The 21,141-nt window shown below is 42.1% G+C and overlaps 1 protein-coding gene across 1 annotated transcript in view; it reads right to left on the bottom strand.

Annotated features, from left to right (window-relative positions):
• Positions 1 to 869: 869 nt before the first annotated feature.
• Positions 870 to 21,141, bottom strand: part of hdac8 (histone deacetylase 8) — a 37,119-nt gene continuing 16,847 nt past the window's right edge. The window contains exons 10-11 of the mRNA XM_036957748.2: positions 17,742 to 17,847; positions 870 to 2,576 (exon numbers count right to left, since the gene is read on the bottom strand). Coding sequence (XP_036813643.2) covers positions 2,554 to 2,576; positions 17,742 to 17,847 — 129 coding nt within the window. The 3' untranslated portion in view covers positions 870 to 2,553. The remainder of the gene's footprint in view (positions 2,577 to 17,741; positions 17,848 to 21,141) is intronic.

Below are 21,141 nucleotides of genomic sequence, written 5' to 3'. Positions count from 1 at the left end.
TGCCAATCCAAAAATAAAGTGATATGCCATGCAACAGCTCTATACCAAATGTTCAAAATTGTCTTTAAGAAATCTGAGGAATTATCAATGTTTTAAATAGAGAAACAGTATGTCTTAAAATATTTTTTGGAATCCAGCTCCCTAGGCCCTGAAGTTGTCTTGTTCTGGTCTCCATGCAATGTCATATGGGAAGTTTGGGGGAGGAGGTGGAAGACAGAACTACCCTACTCTGTATAAATTCATCCGTTTTTACTGAGTCTTTGCGCAATAGGCTGTCACAGAGCTGTTTACAAGATAGGAGTTTCAATCAGTTTCGTCTTTCCTCCGAACCCATAAACAGACTAATGAGTTTCACATGCACTCTGAGGAAAACCACAACTCTGACCACAGAATCCATAAAGTGTGTGTGTTTGTCGGTGAGTGTGCGTACTCTGTGTGTGTGTTCTGGTTGTGGTCATAATGTTTAAATGAAATCCATAAAGATCACACAGAACTTCTGTTCCACACATGGAACCCACTTTGATTCCCCACCTCTAGGCTGCACCCAAAATGGCACTATATTCCCATAGGGCTCCAGTCAAAAGTAAAAGTAGTGCACTATAGCGAACAGTGTCATTTGGGACACAGACATACATTTGGTGAGTTTCCTATACTGGATGTGATTGAAGCTCATGTTTTAATCAGTTTGTATTTTTAAAAAAAAATGTTATTTACACCATATAGAAGGCAAAGGTGAACCATAAAAAAAAGTTGTACTTTTGTGAAACCAAAAGCAAAATTATAAAAAACTGTTCTACACTCCTAATGTACTTACAGTTGAAAGTAAAACATGCGGTTTGAACAGGACTGAAATCAAATTTGCCCGATGCTTTTGCGTAAAAGATTTCATTAGACAAGAGATCAGATCATTGACATGCCACTTAAAAACACACAGTCTGTACAATATATACTGAACAAAAATAAACATGTGTTGGTCCCATGTTTCATGAGCTGATATAAAAGGTCCCAGAAATGATCCATACGCACAAAAAGCTTTTCTCTCAGATTTTGTGTACAAATTTGTTTTACATCCCTGTTACTGAGCATTTCTACTTAGCCAAAATATTCCATCCACCTGACAGGTGTGGCATATCAAGAAGCTAATTAAACCGCATGATCATTACACAGGTTCACCTTGTGCTGGGGAAAATAAAAGGCCACCAAAATGTGCAGTTTTGTCACGCAACAATGCCACAGATGTCTCAAGTTGAGGGAGCATGCAATTGGCATTCTGGCTGCAGGAATGTCCACCAGAGCTGTTGTCAGAGAATTGGATGTTCATTTCTCTACCATAAGCCGACCACCGTCAATTTAGAGAATTTGGCAGTAGAGCCAACCTGCCTCACAACCGTGGACCTTGTAACCATGCCAGCCCAGGACCTCCACATAAGACTTCTTCAGCGTCTGACACCAGCCAACCAGACAGCTGATGAAATTGAGGATTATTTCTGTCTGTAATAAAGCCCTTTTGTGGGGAAAAACTCATTCTGATTGGCAGGGCCTGGCTCCCCAGTGGGTGGACCAGGCTCCCAAGAAGGGTGGGCCAATGCCCTCCCATGGCTGCGCCCCTGCTCAGTCATGTGAAATCCATAGATTAGGGTCCAATTTATTTAAATTGACTGATTTCCTTATATGAACTGTATCTCAGTAAAATCTTTGAAATAGTTGCGCTTATATTTTTGTTCAGTTAAGAAAAATGCCCATATAAAGCTCTCGAAAAGTACTGCACTCATGTAGTGAAGATCATCTGTAGCACTAAGATCATAAAACATCAAAGTTCTTGTCAGGATACTCTATATGGGGTGTAAGATTATCTTTGTTTTTGGGAAACTCACCCCAGGGAGGCATGAACATACAGCACCAGGGAAGCAGCTAAAGAGGTAACACGAGCCCCCGACATGTCTGCTTTACTCGTCTAGCACAAATCTTAACATAGCCCATCCTAAATGTTTCCCTCGCCTAAATATGTACACATTTAAGTCTAATATTACAACCCACCAATAGCCCAGGTTCTAAACTGAAAATTTAGAAGCAAAATATAACAAAGGTAGGAATTCTGGGCCATGCAATCTTATTCATTATGATCTAAAAGGCTAAAACCATCTTCAAATTCTGATCCTAGATCAGCATTCATACTCAGACCCTTTGGGTATACGGGCCCTGGAAGCCATTTTTAGAGCAGATATTCTCAGTCTGGTCCATGGCTAGTCGAACCAGAATCTCCTCCCCACAGTTAAAAAAAAAAATAACTATACAAAGACAAAACGGAAACAGCAAACCGGCAACATCAGCACCCTACCCTCCTCCTCGTCCCCTACAATAAAACATCCCCCTGGAAACATTCAAGTCATGTTTTTCCACACTTCTCTTGCCCCCCCCCCCCCCCCTCACACTCCAACATCTCCCTCTCCTCCCCGTTGGCAAAGGATGGAGCTCCAACATACGGTCTTCATCAGCCTGGTGTGTGTGTTCATTACCCCAGGAGGCCCTGATTGGAAACATGAGACTCCGCTCTTAAACCACATTCTTCAAATTCCCTGTAAACAACAGAGGGGAGGGATGGAGGGAGGGAAAAACAGGGTTAAATTAATCATAGATACTTAGAAATAAGCACAATGAAAACACTCATGACAAAGTCAAAACACACAGTAAAAATTCATTAATTTCTCTCACAGTGTCCATACAGAGCATGTACCCGCACACACACACCTCAGCCTCGTCATCAGTTAGCGTTAGCATGCCGCTAAGTGTGGACAGAAGTGCTGTCAGTGATAATTCAGATTTATCTGTAGATGAAAGGAGATGTAACCTCCTGTTAGCCTGGTTTAGATAAGAGGTATGTGTGTGCGGGAGGAGTAGCCTAGCGGTGACTAAGAGTTCACTTGTCTAAATGTAATGTAACCTCAGCAAAAAAAGAAACGTCCTCTCACTGTAAACTGTGTTTATTTTCAGCAAACTTAACGTGTACATAATTGTATGAACATAAGATTCAACAACAGACAAACTGAACAACTTCCAGACATGTGACTAACACATTGAATAATGTGTCCCTGAACAAATGGGGGGGGGGGTGTCAAAATCAAAATTAACATTCAGCATCTGGCATCTTGCATTGAGTACTGCAGTGCATCTCCTCCTCATGGACTGCAGTAGATTTGCCAGTTCCTGCTGTGAGATGTTACCCCACTCTTCCACCAAGTCACCGGCAGGTTCCCGGACATTTCTGGGGGGGAATGGCCCTAGCCCTCACCCTCCGATCCAACAGGTCCCGGACGTGCTCAATGGGATTGAGATCTGGGCTCTTCACTGGCCATGGCAGAACACTGACATTCCTATCTTGTATGAAATTGCACACAGAACAAGCAGTATGGCTGGTGTCATTGTCATGCTGGAGGTTCATGTCAGGATGAGCCTGCAAGAAGGGTACCCTGCAAAGCACAGCGTTGAGATTGCCTGCAATGACAAGTCCGATGAAGCTGTGACACACCGCCCCAGACCATGACGGACCCTCCACCTCCAAATCGATCCCGCTCCAGAGTACAGGCCTTGGTGTAGCACTCATTCCTTTGACGATAAATGTGAATCTGACCACCACCCCTTGTGAGACAAAACCGTGACTTGTCAGTGAAGAGCACTTTTTGCCAGTCCTGTCTGGTTTGTGCCCATAGGCAACGTTGTTGCCGGTGATGTCTGGTGAGGACCTGCCTAACAACAGGCCTACAAGCCTGCAGTCCAGCCTCAGCCTATTGCGGACAGTCTGAGCACTGACGGAGGGATTGTGCGTTCCTGGTGTAACTCGGGCAGTTGTTGATGCCATCCTGTACCTTGCCCCAAAGGTGTGATGTTCAGATGTACCGATCCTGTGCAGGTGTCGTTATACGTGGTCTGCCACTGCGAGGACGATCAGCTGTCCGTCCTGTCTCCCTGTAGCGCAGTCTTCGGCGTCTCACAGTAAGGACATTGCAATTTATTGCCCTGGCCACATCTGCAGTCCTCTTGCGTCCTTGCAGAATGCCTAAGGCATGTTCACGCAGATGAGCAGGGACCCTGGGTATCTTTCTTTTGGTGTTTTTCAGAGTCAGTAGAAAGGATTCTTTAGTGTCCTAACTTCTCATAACTGTGACCTTAATTGCATTAAAAGCATGGGAAACTGTGTATAAACCCTTCACACTGAAGATCTGTGAAGTTATTTGTTTTATACAAATTATCTTTGAAAGACAGGGTCCTGAAAAAGGGATGTTTCTTTTTTTGCTGAGTTTGTTCGTTCAGCGATTCATTGTCTGTCGTAACGAGGAAGAAAGAGAATGTGGATGCAACATGCAACAATTTCAAAGATTTTACTCAGTTACAGTTCATATAACAAAATAAGTCAACTGAAATAAATGAATTAGGCCCTAATCTATGGATTTTACATGACTGGGAATACAGATAGGCATTTGTTGGTCACAGATAAAAGGTAGGGGCGTAGATCAGAAAACCAGTCAGTATCTGGTGTGACCACCATTTCGTCGTTAACTGCGACATCTCCATTGCATAGAGTTGATCACGCTGTTGATTGTGGTCTGTGGAATGTTGTCCCACTCCTCTTCAATGGATGTGTGAAGTTGCTGGATACTGGCGGGAACTGGAACACGCCGTCTTACACGTTGATCCAGAGCATCCCAAACATGCTCAATGGGTGACATGTCTGGTGAGTATGCAGGCCATGGAAGAACTGGGACATTTTCAGCTTCTAGGAATTGAGTACAGATCCTGTGACATGGGGCTGTGCATTAGTCATGCTGAAACATGAGGTGATGGCGGCAGATGAATGGCATTAAGTGCATTCAAATTGCCATTGACAAAATGCAATTGTTTTCATTGTCCGTAGCTTATGCCTGCCCATACCATAACCCCACCACCATGGGGCACTCTGTTCACGTCAGCAAACCGCTCACCCACACAACGCTGTACACGCTGTCTGCCATCTGCCCGGTACAGCTGAAACCGGGATTCATCCGTGAAGATCACATTTCTCCAATGTGCCAGTGGCCATCAAAGGTGAGCATTGGCCACTGACGTCAGTTACGACCCTGGTGAGGACGACAAGCACGCAGATGAGTTTCCTCTGAGACAGTTTCTGTCAGTTTGTGCAGAAATTCTTTGGTTGTGCAAACCCACAGTTTAATTAGCTGTCCGGGTAGCTGGTCTCCGACGATCCCGGATGTGGAGGTCCTGAGCTGGCGTGGTTATACAGTGCATTCGCAAAGTATTAAGACTTCTTCCACATGTTTCCCCTCAATCTACACACAATACCCCATAATGACAAAGGGAAAACAGGAATACGTTATCTGCGTAAGTATTCAGAAACTTTGCTATGAGTATAAATTGAGCTCAGGTGCATCGTGCTTCCATTGATAATTCTTGAGATGTTTCAACAAAACTTTGAGTACACCTTGGACACGATATGGAAAGGCACACACCGGTCTATATAAAAGGTCCCACAGTTGACAGTGCATGTCAGAACAAAAACCAAGCCATGAGGTCGAAGGAATTGTCCATAGAGCTCTGAGACAGGATTGTGTCGAGGCACAGATCTGGGGAAGGGTAAGAAAAACGTCTGCAGCATTGAACGTCCTCAAGAATACAGTGGCCTCCATCATTCTTAAAAGGAGGTAGTATGGAACCACCAAGACTCTTCCTAGAGCTGGCCGCCAGGCCAAACTGAGCAATTGGGGGAGAAGGGCCGTGATCATGGAGGTGACCAAGAACCCAATGATCACAGACAGAGCTCCAGAGTTCCTCTGTGGAGATGGGAGAACCTTCGATGAAAACCTGCTCGAGAGCGCTCAGGACCTCAGACTGGGGCGAAGATTCACCTTCCAACAGTACAACGACCCTAAGCACACAGCCAAGACAATGCAGGAGTGGCTTAGGGACAAGTCTCTGAATGTCCTTGAGTGGCCCAGCCAGAGCTCGGACATCTCTGGAGAGACCTGAAAATAGCTGTGCAGCGACACTCCCCATCCAACCTCACAAAGCTTGAGAGGATCTGCAGAGAAGGGGAAAAACTCCCCAAATACAGGTGTGCCAAGTTTGTAGCATCATACCAAAGAAGACTCAAGGCTGTAATTGCTGCCAAAGGTGCTTCAACAAAGTACTGAGTAAAGGGTCTGAATACTTAGGTAAATATGATTAGTTTATTTTTAATACATTTGCAAAAATGTATAAAAAAATGTTTTGCCTTGTCATTATGTGGCATGGTGTATAGAATAAGGATTTTATCATTTTAAAAAATCCATTTTAGATTAAGGCTGTAACGTCACAAAATGTGGAAAAAGACCAGGGGTCAGAATACCTCCTGAATGTACTGTACGTGGTCTGCAGTTGAGGCCGGTTGGACGTACTGCCAAATTCTCTAAAACAACATTGGAGGCAGCTTATGGTAGAGAAATTAACATTCAATTCTGGCAACAGTTCTGGTGGACATTCCTGCAGTCAGCATGCCAATTGCATGCACCCTAAGAACTCCAGACATCTGTGGCATTGTGTTGTGTGACAAAACTGCACAGTTTAGAGTGGCCTTTTATTGTTCCCAGCACAAGGTGCACCTGTGTAATGATCATGGTGTTTAATCAACTTCTAAATATGCCACACCTGTTAGGTGGGCGGATTATCTTGACAAATGCTCAATAACAGGTATGTAAAAAATGTGTGAACAAAATTAGAGAAATACGCTTTTTGGGTGTATGGAAAATATCTGGGATATTTAATTTTAGCTCATTAAAACATGGGACCAACACTTTACATGTTGCGTTTATAAAAATAAAAAAAATGTGGAGACTGTGGGCATCCAGTACCAGGGTTGAAAAAAAACTACATTCCAGATGCAACAAATGATTTGTGTTGTCTGTCTACACTGCATTCTCTCTCTGTGATCTGTGTGCGCGTGTACACTGCAGCAGTTCCCCAGACGGACAGTTATTCAAAATGCAAAACGCATAAGTGATGTACTTCCTCAGCAAGAGCAGATATGCAAATGAGGAAACAGAATAGGTAAATACACAAAGGTAACACTTCACTTGCATAACATGGTGATAGAGAGCTTATTTCCAACCAATGAATAACCAGCCACACACTTTACAACCTTTGTCCTGGGTCTCCATCTGTAGCTTTCAATATCATGTTTCAGAGCGATGCATGTCTGAATATGGTTAGGTAAACACTGTGAATGCATAGCGATGGTGAATATGTGTTGAATAGAAGGGGCTGGTCAAACACGTCTGTGTCTATACAGACAATGCTGCTTTGATTTCCTATTATTAACAGGCTGTTTCACGTTTAACCAACAAAAGCTGTGAGAATGACAATCATACACTCATACAGTGCCTTCAGAAAGTATTCATACCCCTCTTCTTAATCTACATTTTGTTGTGTTAGAGCCTGAATTCAAAATGGATTAAATAGATTCTCACCCATCTACACAATATCCCAAAGTGAAAACATGGTTTAGAAATGTTAGCACATTTATTGAAAACTAAATACAGAAATCGAATTTACATAAATATTCACATCCCTGAGTCAATACACGTTAGTCACCTTAGGAAGCGATCACAGCTGTGAGTCCCTAAGCACTTTGCACACCTGGATTGTACTAAATTTGCACATTATTATTAAAATGATTTAAAAACGGACAAGTTGGTTATTGATCATTGCTAGACAGCAATTTAAGTCTTGCCAAAGATTTAAGCCGATTTAAGTGAAAACTAGTCCACTAGTTAACTCCAGTATATATTTATATTTGGCCTTGTGTTTTTAGGTTATTGTCCTGCTGAAAGGTGAATTTGTCCCCCAGTGTCTCTTGGAAAGCAGACAATCAGGTTTTCCTCTAGGATTTTTCTTGTGTTTGCTCTATTCTGTTTCTTTTCATCCTTAAAAACTCCCTAGTCCTTGCCGATGACAAGCATACCCATAACATGATGCAGCCACCACCATGCTTGAAAATATGAAAAGTGATGTGTTGTATTTGCCCCAAACATAGTGTTTTGTAATCTGGACATAAAGTCCATTTCTTTGCCACATTTTTCAGTTTTACTTCAGTGCCTTATTGCAAAACAGGATGTATGTTTTAGAATATTTTTTATTCTGTACAGGATTCCTTTTATTTTTTCTGTCATTTAGGTTAGTATTGGAGTAACTAATGTTGTTGATCTATCCTCAGTTGTCCTATCATAGCCATTAAACTCTGTTTCAAAGTCACCATTGGCCTCATGGTGAAATCCTTGTGGTTTCTTTCCTCTCCAGCAATTTAGTTCAGAAGGACGCCTGCGTCTTTGTACTTACTGGGTGAATTGATACATCCTCCAAAGTGTAATTTGTAACTTCACCATGCTCCAAGGGATATTCAAATGTAGGCTTTATTTTATTTTTACCGGTCTACTAATATGTGCCGTTCTTTGTGAGGCACTTGAAAACCTCCCGGGTTTTGTGGTGAATCTGTGCTTGAAATTCACTGCTCGGCTGAGGGACCATACTGATAATTGTGTGTGTGGTGTAGTTATTCAAAAATCATGTTAATCACTATTATTACACAGAGTCCATGTAAGCAAATCTTTACTCGTGGATGTATTTAGGCTTGGGATAACAAAGGGGTTGAATACTTACTGACAAAAGACAAAGCTTTTCATTTTTTATTAATAAGTAAATAAAAATCTAAAAACATAATTCCACTTTGACATTATAGGGTATTGTGTGTAGGTCAGTGACACAAAATCTCAATTTAATCAATGTTAAATGCAGGATGTACCAATACGTGGAAAAAGTTCAGGGGTGTGCATACTTTCTGAAGGCACCGTATAGATTGTTTTTTGACAAACAACCGTTTTATAGAGGCATGGTTTGGTTTCCTATTTGTTTGCATGTGTGTGTGTGTGTGTGTGTGTGTGTGTGTGTGTGTGTGTGTGTGTGTGTGTGTGTGTGGTAAACCCATCATTATAGCACGTCCTGTTGCATATGCTTAAAAGCCAGCCTGCGCTAACAGACTAGGGGGTTTGCATAGCAGTGTGTGTGTGCGCGCACACACACTTGCACTACCCAAGCATCCATTCCAATCAGCGCCTGGCAAAAAGCAACCATGTTTTCTATCCCTCTCTATTTTTAAACAGAGCTCAGAGTCTCGTAAATGTCCCCCAGATGTTGTTTGGAAATTCCGGTAAAGTGACGAGCAGTGAGCAGAGGTATTTACTACTTGTGTGTTAATCAATCGCAGCTCGTATTCGACAACTCTCTGGGAGCTAAGTGTTTGTCATGTTATCTCACACACGTTTATCATCTCCTGCAACATTAATGAGAAAGCTGTCGGAGCTCTCACAACATTAAAATATACACTACCGTTCAAAAGTTTGGGGTCACTTAGAAATTTTATTGTTTTTGTCCATTAAAATAACATCAAATTGATCACAAATATAGTGTAGACATTGTTAATATTGTAAATGACTATGGTAGCTGGAAACAGCAGATTTTTTAAATGGAATATCTACATAGGCATACAGAGGCCCATTATCAGCAACCATCACTCCTGTGTTCCAATGGCATGTTGTGTTAGCTAATCCAAGTTTAACATTTTAAAAAGGCTAACTGATCATTAGAAAACCTTTTTGCAATTATGTTAGCACAGCTGAAAACTGCTATGCTTATTAAAGAAGTAATAAAACTGTCCTTCTTTAGACTAGTTGAGTATCTGGAGCATCAGAATTTGTGGGTTCGATTACAGGCTCAAAATGGCCCGAAACAAAGAACTTTCTTCTGAAACTCGTCAGTCTATTCATGTTCTGAGAAATGAAGGCTATTCCATAAGAGAAATTGCCAAGAAACTGAAGATCTCGTTCAACGCTGTTTACTACTCCCTTCACAGAACAGCGCAAGCTGGATCTAACCAGAATAGAAAGAGTGGGAGGCCCCGGTGCACAACTGAGCAAGAGGACAAGTACATTTATAGTGTCTAGTTTGAGAAACAGACGCCTCACAAGTCCTCAACTTGCAGCTTCATTAAATAGTACCTTTTAGCCACTGTTTATGCATGTGTACAAACACCTGCACGACATCAGCCTCAGGCAAACCGCCATTAGTTGTAAAAACACTGCCCCTCAGTGTAATTCAAATGTACGTTTTATTATTATTTTCTTACTTTTATCTTTGACCATCTTTCTATCTCCCACACAGCAACTCCCCTCCCACTTGTCTCCAGTTCCACATACCAACCCTCAGCCCATTCCATCTATCTCTGCCGGCCACCCACTTCGGGTTTCTACGCAATACATATTTTTCAACCATGCCGTGATGTTTAACGTACAATTTCAATCTATCTAATCCACAGATTGCGAGTTGAAGATAAATATTTTTACTAAGAGTATTAGTAATTGACTGACATCTCTCCAGATGTCCTAACAGTACTATTTCTTAGGTCAATTTTAGATCAATGCTATGCATTTTCAGCCATTCCTGAACCGGAGACCAGAAACAGGCTACCCGAGGGCAATACCAAAATAAATGGGTCTATTGATTCTGTATCCTCAAAATCTGCAGAGCTTCGATGACTTTATGTCCCAAATATTAAACATTTTGTTGGAGGCAAGAATTCTATATAGTAATTTTAGCTGAAAAGCACAAAGTCTTGAATCTTGCATAGTTTTATATAATCAACTCATACCATGGAATTGGTACATCAAAAATCTCTTCCCAACTATTTTGCAATCTGTATGGCACAGTTGTCAACATCCTGGTCCTCAAATGAAACTGGTATACTTCCCTATTTATGCTATTTTTATTCCTCCGCCAATTTTGATATTTTGTATTGGGCAGACAGACCAGTTCCCTACCTCCTCCCGCTGCCACCTGCCTCCTCCATTTTTGGGGTAATACTGTAATCAATTGGTTGTACTCTTGGATTGAGCAGACCTTCCCGTACAATTCTGATAACTCCATGAAGGACATAACTACCATTCCAATTTACAATATAATTTACAAACAAAATACCCTTTTCAAACATCTTTCCCATAAATACAGGTATTTTATCAACCAACACATTTGAGTTCAGCCATAATATTAAAAGTATCATTTTCAATTAATCGAAAATGAGACATGGCAATCTGCACAAAGGCAAATTTCCCAAAAAATGTTTAAACCTTTAACTAGGCAAGTCAGTTTAGAACAAATTCTTATTTTCAATGACGGCCTAGGAACAGTGGGTTAACTGCCTGTTCAGGGGCAGAACGACAGATTTGTACCGTGTCAGCTCGGGGGTTTGAACTTGCAACCTTCTACTTGAGAACCATTTAGGGTTCAAATAAAAGTTTTGAATGAGTGAGGCTTTTAAAGAGAGGTTAAGTGCTTTTATATTTAATAATCTCAACCCACCAAATTCATATTCATTATATAGATAGACAAAATAAAACGTGCCTGGTTTAGCGTCCCAGATAAAGCTAAATATTTTTTGCTCATATGATTTGAAAAACGAATCATCAGGAGTAGGCAGCGCCATAAGCAAGTGAGTAAACTGATAGGACTAAGGAGTTAGATCAGGGCAATTGTTCCATAGACAGAAATGTACCGCTCCATGGTTGCAGGATCTTGTCTATTTTTACAAGTTTTCAATTAAAATTCATTGTGGAGAGCTTATTTATCTCTTTTGTGATATGAACGCTGAGTATGTCTACTTCACCATCAGTCCATTTTATAGGTAAACTGCAGGGTAATGTAAAAGTTGCATTTTTTTAAAGATCCAATACGGAATATTGTACACTTATCATAATTTGGTTTTAGTCCAGAGAGCACAGAAAAGTAATCTAGATCTTTAACGAGACATTGCAGGGATCTAGCTTGCGGACTTAATATAAAACTTCAGTCATCGGCATACCTTTGTTTTTAAGCCTTGGATTTCTAATCTTCTAAATGTTATTGGATCTGATTTTAATAGCTAGCATTTCGATGGGCATTACGAATAGATATGGTGACAGTGGACACCCTTTTTTAACTCCTCTTGACAATTCAAAACTCAGAAGTAGCCGTTTACTATTTTACACCAGGGGTTGCTATACATTATTTTTACCCATTTCATAAGAGAATTACTGAAATTGAAAAAAAATCCATGAATTTATAAATAAAATCCAGTCTTTATGAAATGCCTTTTCAAAATCCGCTATAAATACCATTCCAGGCTTCTTATACGTTTCATGATGTTCTATTATTTCTAGTAGTTGTCGTACATAATCTCCAGTGTATTGTCCATGTAAAAAACCTGACTGATCAGGATGAACAACAGGTGACCAGCTCTAGGACGAGTCTTGGTGGTTCCAAACTTCTTCCATTTAAGAATGATGGAGTCCACTGTGTTCTTGGGGACCTTCAATGCTGCATAAAGTTATTGGTACTGTTCCCTAGATCTGTGCCTCGACACAATCATGTCTCGGAGCTCTACGGACAATTCCTTTGATCTCATGGCTTGGTTTCTTCCTCTGACATACATTGTCAACTGTGGAATCTTACATAGACAGGTGTGTGCTTTTCTAAATCAGGTCCAATCAAGTGTATTTACCACAGGTGGACTCCAAATGAAATTGCAGAAATATCTCAAGGATGATCAATGGAAACAGAATGCAGCCGAGCTCAATTTCGAGTCTCATAGCAAAGGGTCTGAATACGTATATAAATAAGGTATCCGTTTTTACTTTGAATAAATATGCAAACATTTCTAAAAACCTGTTTTCGCTTTGTCATTATGGGTTATTGTGTGTAGATTGAAGAGTGAATTTTTTAAATCCATTTTTAGAATAAGGCTGTAAGTAACAAAATTTGGAAAAAGTCAAAGGTGTCTGAATACTTTCCAAATGCACTGTATGTCTGCTGCAGAGGGATGAGAGCCATGAGAACCTGAGTTTTGATCAGTTATAAATTAAAATGCTGAAAACAAAATTGGCTCCTGTTTAAAAAGATGGAGAACAAGCTATGAAGGAAAAACAAGTTCTGGTGCAGGTTCAGTCAACTAGCGACAAAATAATATTGTGATATTGTCAAAAATATAGTCAAAAAATAACATACTACTATGTATCTGTATCGATTATTTCCACCATCACTACTGCCTGCCAGTCTCCCCAATGTAGGCTACATGTCTGCATCCCAAATACACCCTATCCTTTATATAGTGCACTCCTTTTGACCAGAGCTAAGGGCAATAGTCAAAAGTGGTGCACTACATAGGGAAAAGGGTGGATTGGTTTATCCGTGCCTTGGGAAATACACTACATGAACAAAAGTATGTAGACACCCGCTTGTCGAACATGTCATTACAAAATCATTTGTACAAATATTTTTATTTTACCTTTATTTAACTAGGCAAGTAAGTTAAGAACAAAATCTTACTTACAATGACGGCCTAGGAACACTGGGTTAACTGCCTTGTTCAGGGGCAGAATGACAGATTTGTACCTTGTAAGCTCGGGGATTCGATCCAGCAACCTTTCAGTTACTGGTCCAACGCTCTAACATCTAGTGGAAAGCCTACCTGCCGCCCCTCATGGGCATTTATGGAGTTGGTCCCCCCTTTGCTACTATAACAGCCTCCACTCTTCTGGGAAGGCTTTCCACTAGATGTTGGAACATTGCTGTGGGGACTTGCTTTCATTCAGCTACAAGAGCATTAGTGAGGTTGGGCACTGATAATGGGTGATTAGGCCTGGCGTGCAGTCGGCGTTCCAATTCATCCCAAAGGTATTCGATGGGGTTGAGGTCAGGGCTCTGTGCAGGCCAGTCAAGTTCTTCCACACCAATCTTGGCAAACCATTTCTGTATGGACCCCGCTTTATCAAACAGGAAAGGGCCTTTCTCAAACTGTTGCCGCAAAGTTGGAAAAATAGAATTGTCTAGAATGTCATTGTATGCTGTAGCGTTAAGATTTCCCTTCACTTTTCACTAAGGGGCCTAACCATGAAAACAGCACCAGAGCATTGTTCCTCGCCCACAAAACTTTACAGTTGACACTATGGATTGGGGCAGGTAGTGTTCTCCTGGCACCCACCAAATCCAGATTCATCCGTCGGACTACCAGATGGTGAAGCGTGATTCATCACTCCAGAGAATGCATTTCCACTGCTCCAGAGTCCAATGGAGGGAGCTTTACACCACCGCGGACGCTTGGCATTGCACATGATGATCTTAGGCTTGTGTGCAGCTGCTCGGACAGAATTTTTATGCACTATGCACTTCAGCGGTCCCATTCTGTTACCACTTGACGCCGTAGCCACTGTTGCTCCTAGACGTTTCCACTTCACAATAACAGCACTTACACAGTTGACCGGGGCAGCTCTAGCATGACAGAAAATTGACCAACTGACTTGTTGGAAAGGTGACATCCTCTAACAGTGCCCCGTTGCAAGTCACGGAGCTCTTCGGTAAGGGCCATTCTACTGCCAATGTTGAACAGACGTACAATCTTATACACCTGTCAGCAATGGGTGTGGCTGAAATAGCCGAATCCACTAATTTCAATGCTCATAAACATGACTATGTGGTAAATAAACCGATAAACATCGGAGAGACGGCTCCTGCCGCTGCCGTCATGCGGTAGAACTCTAATGAAAACGCTGCTTAATTAATTAAGCTCAGTCGGTAATTTGGCAGTGCGCCCAATAGAGACGGCAAAGGAAACGGTTTTATTCCCTCCTGATTGTTGAAATCTTTCCAAAATGGCCACCAAGGACATTGGACAGACTTAAAAGTGTGATTTAAAGTTTGGTAATCATCTTCAGAAGGAAACTTCTGCGAGACAGTCAGTCTCACACACACAAACAAGTCATTTTAATTCAGACTCCCCACGGGGCTCATAACTGCCCCTGGTCGCTCCACATAAAAGCTATTAAAACAAATCAACCTAAACGGCAAGACATGGTCTCTGTTGATGCTGTGTTAACTACAGCTGTGCAGTGGTGGTGATAGATGCTGGCATGCCACGGCTGGCATGCCATGCCAGGGCAGTAGACCACATTGTTAGGCCATAGTGTGCATTCGTGTGTCAAGACTCAAGCTCCCGGCTCATGGCGTGATAACCTAAGCCTGTGTGGTGCTGTGCGTCTGTTTCCAGGCCTGACACAGTTCAAATGGTTTCCCTTGTTTGGGACCAATGGTTGTAATCATTGGTTTCCCTAGATTAGAAACTGCGGTAAACATTAGCTTCCAGTCTGCACTCTGGCACAGCTGTCTAGCAACCACATCCTGCTCTCAACTAGTACCACAGTTGTCTGTATGTGGTATGTTTCTCTCACACAACATGGTTGAAGGGGTGTGTGTTTTGTCGTCACATACACTTGGTAAAACCAAGAGCACCTGAACCCCCAGTCACAGAAAAAAATTAGGAAGAGCGGAGAGAAAAGAAAGGAACACAGGGAAGGAAGGACATCACCTTCATTTAAATGTATGGATTGAAATCCCATCAGAATAGGAGGAAAGGAAACGAGGGATCTCTGAACTTAAGGAGCAGATGTGACACTAGACCGACCGCACATTGTCTGCCTTTCATTTTACCGCTCCATCCCTCGGTCCATCCACTGATGGATCCGCGTTGTTTTCAACAGGTCAGTGGTCTGGTTCCATTTGGGTCCGTAGACCCCAAACGCTAGCTCCTACTCCCCAGCCTCCTACTCCCTAGCCAGCCCTGAAGACAGAGACACCCCCATACCTCCACTAATCACCCTGCTTCTACTCCCTAGCCCATAGTCTATCCCAACCAAACTACTGCTGGTCCCCCTGGAGTAGTGTAGTGTGGCTGTCAGCAGCATATACACCAAGAGACCACCACACACACCCCCTATCCAGAGTGAACGACAGGGTAGGGGGTGAGACAGGGGTCAACACTCCAGCACACATATACACAGACAAATCCCTAACACGTGTGCAAATGTGTGTACATCAAAACTTGTTCATCCACATACAGATGTACTATAAAAATTGGACAATCTGAGTATTGAGTACGTTTGACTGTATGATGAATTTGTCTAACATTTCACCCCCCACTTTTCCAGTCGTAACAAAGAGAGTAGTGTTTGACATTCTGATTAACCGGAAACATTAAAACACACATCCGTGTTTTCACCACAGCCAGAACAGAACACACCAGGCCAGCAGGCTGACAAATGTTGGGCCTGTGCCCTCCCAAAGAAGAGGGGGTCAAGGAGTGTGTGTATATGTGGAGGTCGGGTGACGAGTTTTAGGTGAGGGGTATATTTGTCTCCTTGGGGTGCTGACAACACCCCCTGCTGTGTATACTGTGGGGGCCATATGGGGGCACACAAAAATTTGTCATGAAACCCACATTTTTACTTCGATACCAGGTTGAGTATCATGACACTATTTCATGGGGGGAAAAAAGCCAATGTCACAGATCGGTCATCATAAAGGAGGACCAATGCAATCTTATAATTAATTAAAGTGCCTTTATTTGATCCAGACATCTTTTGAGTTCAATATAATTATATTTTAAATGTTTGATGTCAATTTTTCAAAAGAGCCAGGTATGCATTAATCAATCAATAATACAATCAATTTGAATTTTTACCAATGTAACTACACAATTGTAAATCTTTATTGATAAACTAGGTAAATCAAGACAGACTAAACCAATTCACTAGGAGTGTTTGCAGGCACTGAATTATTGAGCTTGTTTTGGCTGTTTTCACGGGGCTACAGATTAAAAACAATCTGTTTTCCTTCCATTTGGGACTCATTGTATTGTACTGATCAACACTTGCATAGAAGCAATCTCTTCTTTTGTTAAAGTGTGCACTGTCTCTAAGACATAATGACATCATTCACACACAGTGAGAGAGACAGGAGAGAAGAAGTGAATTAATAACGTTTTCGGCAATACATTTGGTTTTTGGTGACAATCAGCTTTCAAATCAGCTTATTTTGCAACTTAATTACAAAGTATGAGGGTAGTGAACTGAAGCTAACTTCAGCTGTAAGCTAGCAAGGAAATTTAGCCTACAACGCTGGAAGCTACCAGTATCTTCTTGCATTGTAAAGTGTCCTAGCCTGTAATGGACATTGTTTTGCAAACTGTAATTAATAGTTGCAAAGTTTATACATGCCGTATTGCATTATTCTAGGGCGTTTACTTCTGAGCAGCATGAGTGGGGAGCCAACATGATGCAGTCTAGACTCCCAGTGAGTGCAGTGGTTCCTCAGGACAGGCTAGAGCTAGCAATGAGTAAGTGGAGCAGGCACAGCGCAATAAGAGGACGGCTGCGCTATAAGAAAGAGTTGATCATCTCTATCAGTAGATATGAGACATTTGACAGAAGTACTGAAAGTAAAAAATTCTAGTACTGTACCGTTTTCATGTTCTAGTATAAAAATAAGTGAGGTTTTGGTATACTGTGCAACACTAACACACACACAGCGCTCTGGTCTTTTAATGTGTCTAAATAAACTGATGGCCTGGACGTTTAAATAAAAAGAACCCTGTCCTTAAACTAAAGCAGTCCCATCTGGACTCAACAGTCAACAAAAGACACCATTTGGTGTATGTGTGAGAGAGTGGTCAAAGTTTGACCATTTGTTGCTTGCGAGTGGTTTCTCTAAGTGTCTGACCGTTATGTTTTTTGGTAGTGGTTGTGAAGTAAATGCTAACACTAGAGTGTGTGAGTTTAGAGTGTGGTTACGCCGTCTGATACCTTTGATGGTGGAGATGACCTTGTCCAGCTGTTTGGTCTCATTGCGGTCCGGTCGACAGCTGGGACTGATCTCCAGAGAGTAATCAGGACCGTACTCTGTGAAGAACTGAAGTAAACAACAACATAAACAAAAACAGTGAGAGTAGCGTGTTAACCACAATGTAGAACAGATTTAAATCAAATACAACAAGACTTGGGTTCAAATGTAAGAACTGGTATGGGAAACAAAGAGAGATGGTGCTAAATCAATGATTAGAACTGGTCTAGGAACCAAACGTCCAACTGCAGAGAGAGGAGAGTTAACGTGTAAGAACTAGAGGTCGACCAATTAATCGGAATGGCCGATTTCAAGTTTTCATAACAACCGGAAATCTGTATTTTTGGGCGCCGATTTTTGTATATTTTTATACCTTTATTTAACTGGGTCAGTTAAGAACACATTCTTATTTTCAATGACGGCCTAGGTACGGTGGGTTAACTGTCTCATTCAGGGGCAGAACGACAGATTTTCACCTTGTCAGCTCGGGGGATCCAATCTTGCAACCTTACAGTTAACTAGTCCAACGCATTAACGACCTGCCTCTCTATCGTTGCTCTCCACAAGGAGACTGCCTGTTACGCGAATGTAGTAAGCCACGGTAAGTTGCTAGCTAGCATTAAACTTATCTTATAAAAAACAATCAATCATAATCACTAGTTAACTACACATGGTTGATGATATTACTAGATATTATCTAGCGTGTCCTGCGTTGCATATAATCTGACTGAGCATACAAGCATCTAAGTATCTGACTGAGCGGTGGTAGGCAGAAGCAGGCGCGTAAACATTCATTCAAACAGCACTTTTGTGCGTTTTGCCAGCAGCTCTTCGTTGTGCGTCAAGCATTGCGCTGTTTATGACTTCAAGCCTATCAACTCCCGAGATTAGGCTGGTGTAACCGAAGTGAAATGTCTAGCTAGTTAGCGCGCACTAATAGCGTTTCAAACGTCACTCGCTCTGAGACTTCTCGTAGTTGTTCCCCTTGCTCTGCATAGGTAACGCTGCTTCGATGGTGGATGTTGTCGTAGTGTTGCTGGTTCGAGCCCAGGGAGGAGCGAGGAGAGGGATTGAAGCTATACTGTTACACTGGCAATACTAAAGTGCCTATAAGAACATCCAATAGTCAAAGGTTAATGAAATACAAATGGTGTAGAGGGAAATAGTCCTATATTTCCTATAATAACTACAACCTAAAACTTACCTGTGAATATTGAAGACTCATGTTAAAAGGAACCACCAACTTTCATGTGTTCTCATGTTCTGAGCAAGGAACTGAAACGTTAGCTTTCTTACATAGCACATATTGCACTTTCATTTTCTTCTCCAACACTTTGTTGTTGCATTATTTAAACCAAATTGAACAGGTTTCATTATTTACTTGAGGCTAAATTGATTTTATTGATGTATTATATTAAGTTAAAATCCGTGTTCATTCAGTATTGTTGTAATTGCCATTATTACAAATAAAAAAAATAATGTACATTTTAAATCGGTATCGGCGGTGAAAAATCATAATCGGTCGACCTCTAGTAAGAACTGGTCCAGGAAATGAACAAACAAGAGATGCATTAGCCACAGTGCAGAACTGGTCTAGGAATCAAACATCCACAAACACGCATTGAGTTGTGAAGATCTGGTCTAGGAACAGAAGCCAAACACTACAAACACCACTTCAAAACAACTGAAGGGAGTAAAATGTTACATGTTAAGTTAAGAACTGATTCAGGAAAGACAAAAACGGAAGCAAACACAGAGCCAGAATTAACCACAACAGAGTCACTTTGAAGGAACTTTGCAAGTGAAAGACGTGATGAAGCAGCAAGACATTATTTCATTTCAAACAGATGCTATCTTATTGAGACAAACATCAGTGTAAAGTCTCGATAAGACCCTGGCTAGCCACCTAGCCCCCCCCCAGTGAAGTATCATGTAAATCCGGCATAGCACTGGTGGAAAAAATGAACAATACATAATGGCTAAAGGAACATTAGGAACGCCAGGAGACATGGAGTGTACACACACCTTAACACAAGCTCACGCACACACACTCCCACAGCTGTGTGTGTGTGTGTGTTCCTGCTCATTTGAAATACACTGGGTGCTTTGTCTTTGTCAAATAGCTGTTTCATAGTGGTTCAGGCAGAGTGTGTGTGTATCAGTGTGTTTGTGTCTGTGTTTACATTTTAGTAATTTAGCAGACCCTTGTGTGTGCGCGCGTCTGTTCCCAATTAGCCCCATTGAGTTTCTCCGGTACACCTCCCCCCAGTCCTGACGCAACTCAACATGCAAGGGATTACTAAAAACAGGAAACACAAAGATGACCAATTTTCCCATGAACCTAACGCTCCCATAGTAGTACAGTCCTGTCTCCTGCTGTGTGTGTCTCCTGCTGTCAGGATATTTGGGTTGGAATGGAACTACAGTACTGAGATGAGGGGGGACAGAGGAGAGAGATTAAGAGGGAAACTGGAGGAGAAGAACTGGGGGAGACTGGAGCGCGCGGGGGGGGGGGGGGGGTCAAGGAAGACAGAAAAGGGGACTGACTGACAGACAGTTTGGAACGGATCATAACCCACAGATCGGGATAGGGGGAAATGGATTGAATGAGGGTGACGAGAGACCAAAAAGATGGGCAGAAAGATGGGGTGAAGAGATACAAGGGGATAGGGTAATACGAATGGGCTGAGAGCCCAAACCCCATAGGCTCCATGTCAAAATACCCAACATGCTCAAATGTCATATCATAGCCCAGATAAATGTACCATACTGTAACTAAATCCCCCCCACCACACTCTCTCCCCTGTATGTCTCTCCCTCCCTCTGTCTCCCTTCCCATCTTTCTGTGTTTGGTGGTTTGGAGAGACTAGCCTCGGCCAGAATAGAAAAGGAATCCAACCCTTGTTTATTGTTCCTGTTCTCCTCTACATCTCAGAAATGACTACAATTCCAGATATAAAGAGTCAATGTTGTGGAAAAAGCTCTGGGGAAACAAATCGAGAGAGTTCCTAAATAAAATGTCAACCCAGTCACATAGCGCACGTAGGCTTGTCTATCTTTCAGCCCTACAACGGGGGTCTCTCCCTCGCTGTCTCGATATCCATCTTTCCTTCTCCCACCTCCCCCTCTCCGCAGTCCTGAAACTAATGTCAAGCTCTCTCTGTAGTCATTGTGTCTCTCTCTACCTATCCCCATTCTCTCACTGTCCTTCCTAAATGACCCCCCCCCCCCCCCCCCCCAATCTAACCACCTCTCTCAAGTGGCCTGAACTTCTACAAAAAGGTAGTAAAACAGAGAATACAGTCAGTCAGTCACCAGGTCAGGGCCCACTGATCCTCATTGTCCTTGGCGGCCCATCCTAAA

Source organism: Oncorhynchus mykiss, chromosome 21 (assembly GCF_057628025.1).
Source record: "Oncorhynchus mykiss isolate SJ-2025 chromosome 21, ASM5762802v1, whole genome shotgun sequence".
NCBI classification, from domain to species: domain Eukaryota; kingdom Metazoa; phylum Chordata; class Actinopteri; order Salmoniformes; family Salmonidae; genus Oncorhynchus; species Oncorhynchus mykiss.
The sequence above is the reverse complement of the archived record's forward strand: the minus strand, read 5'-3'. Positions and strand labels throughout refer to the sequence as shown.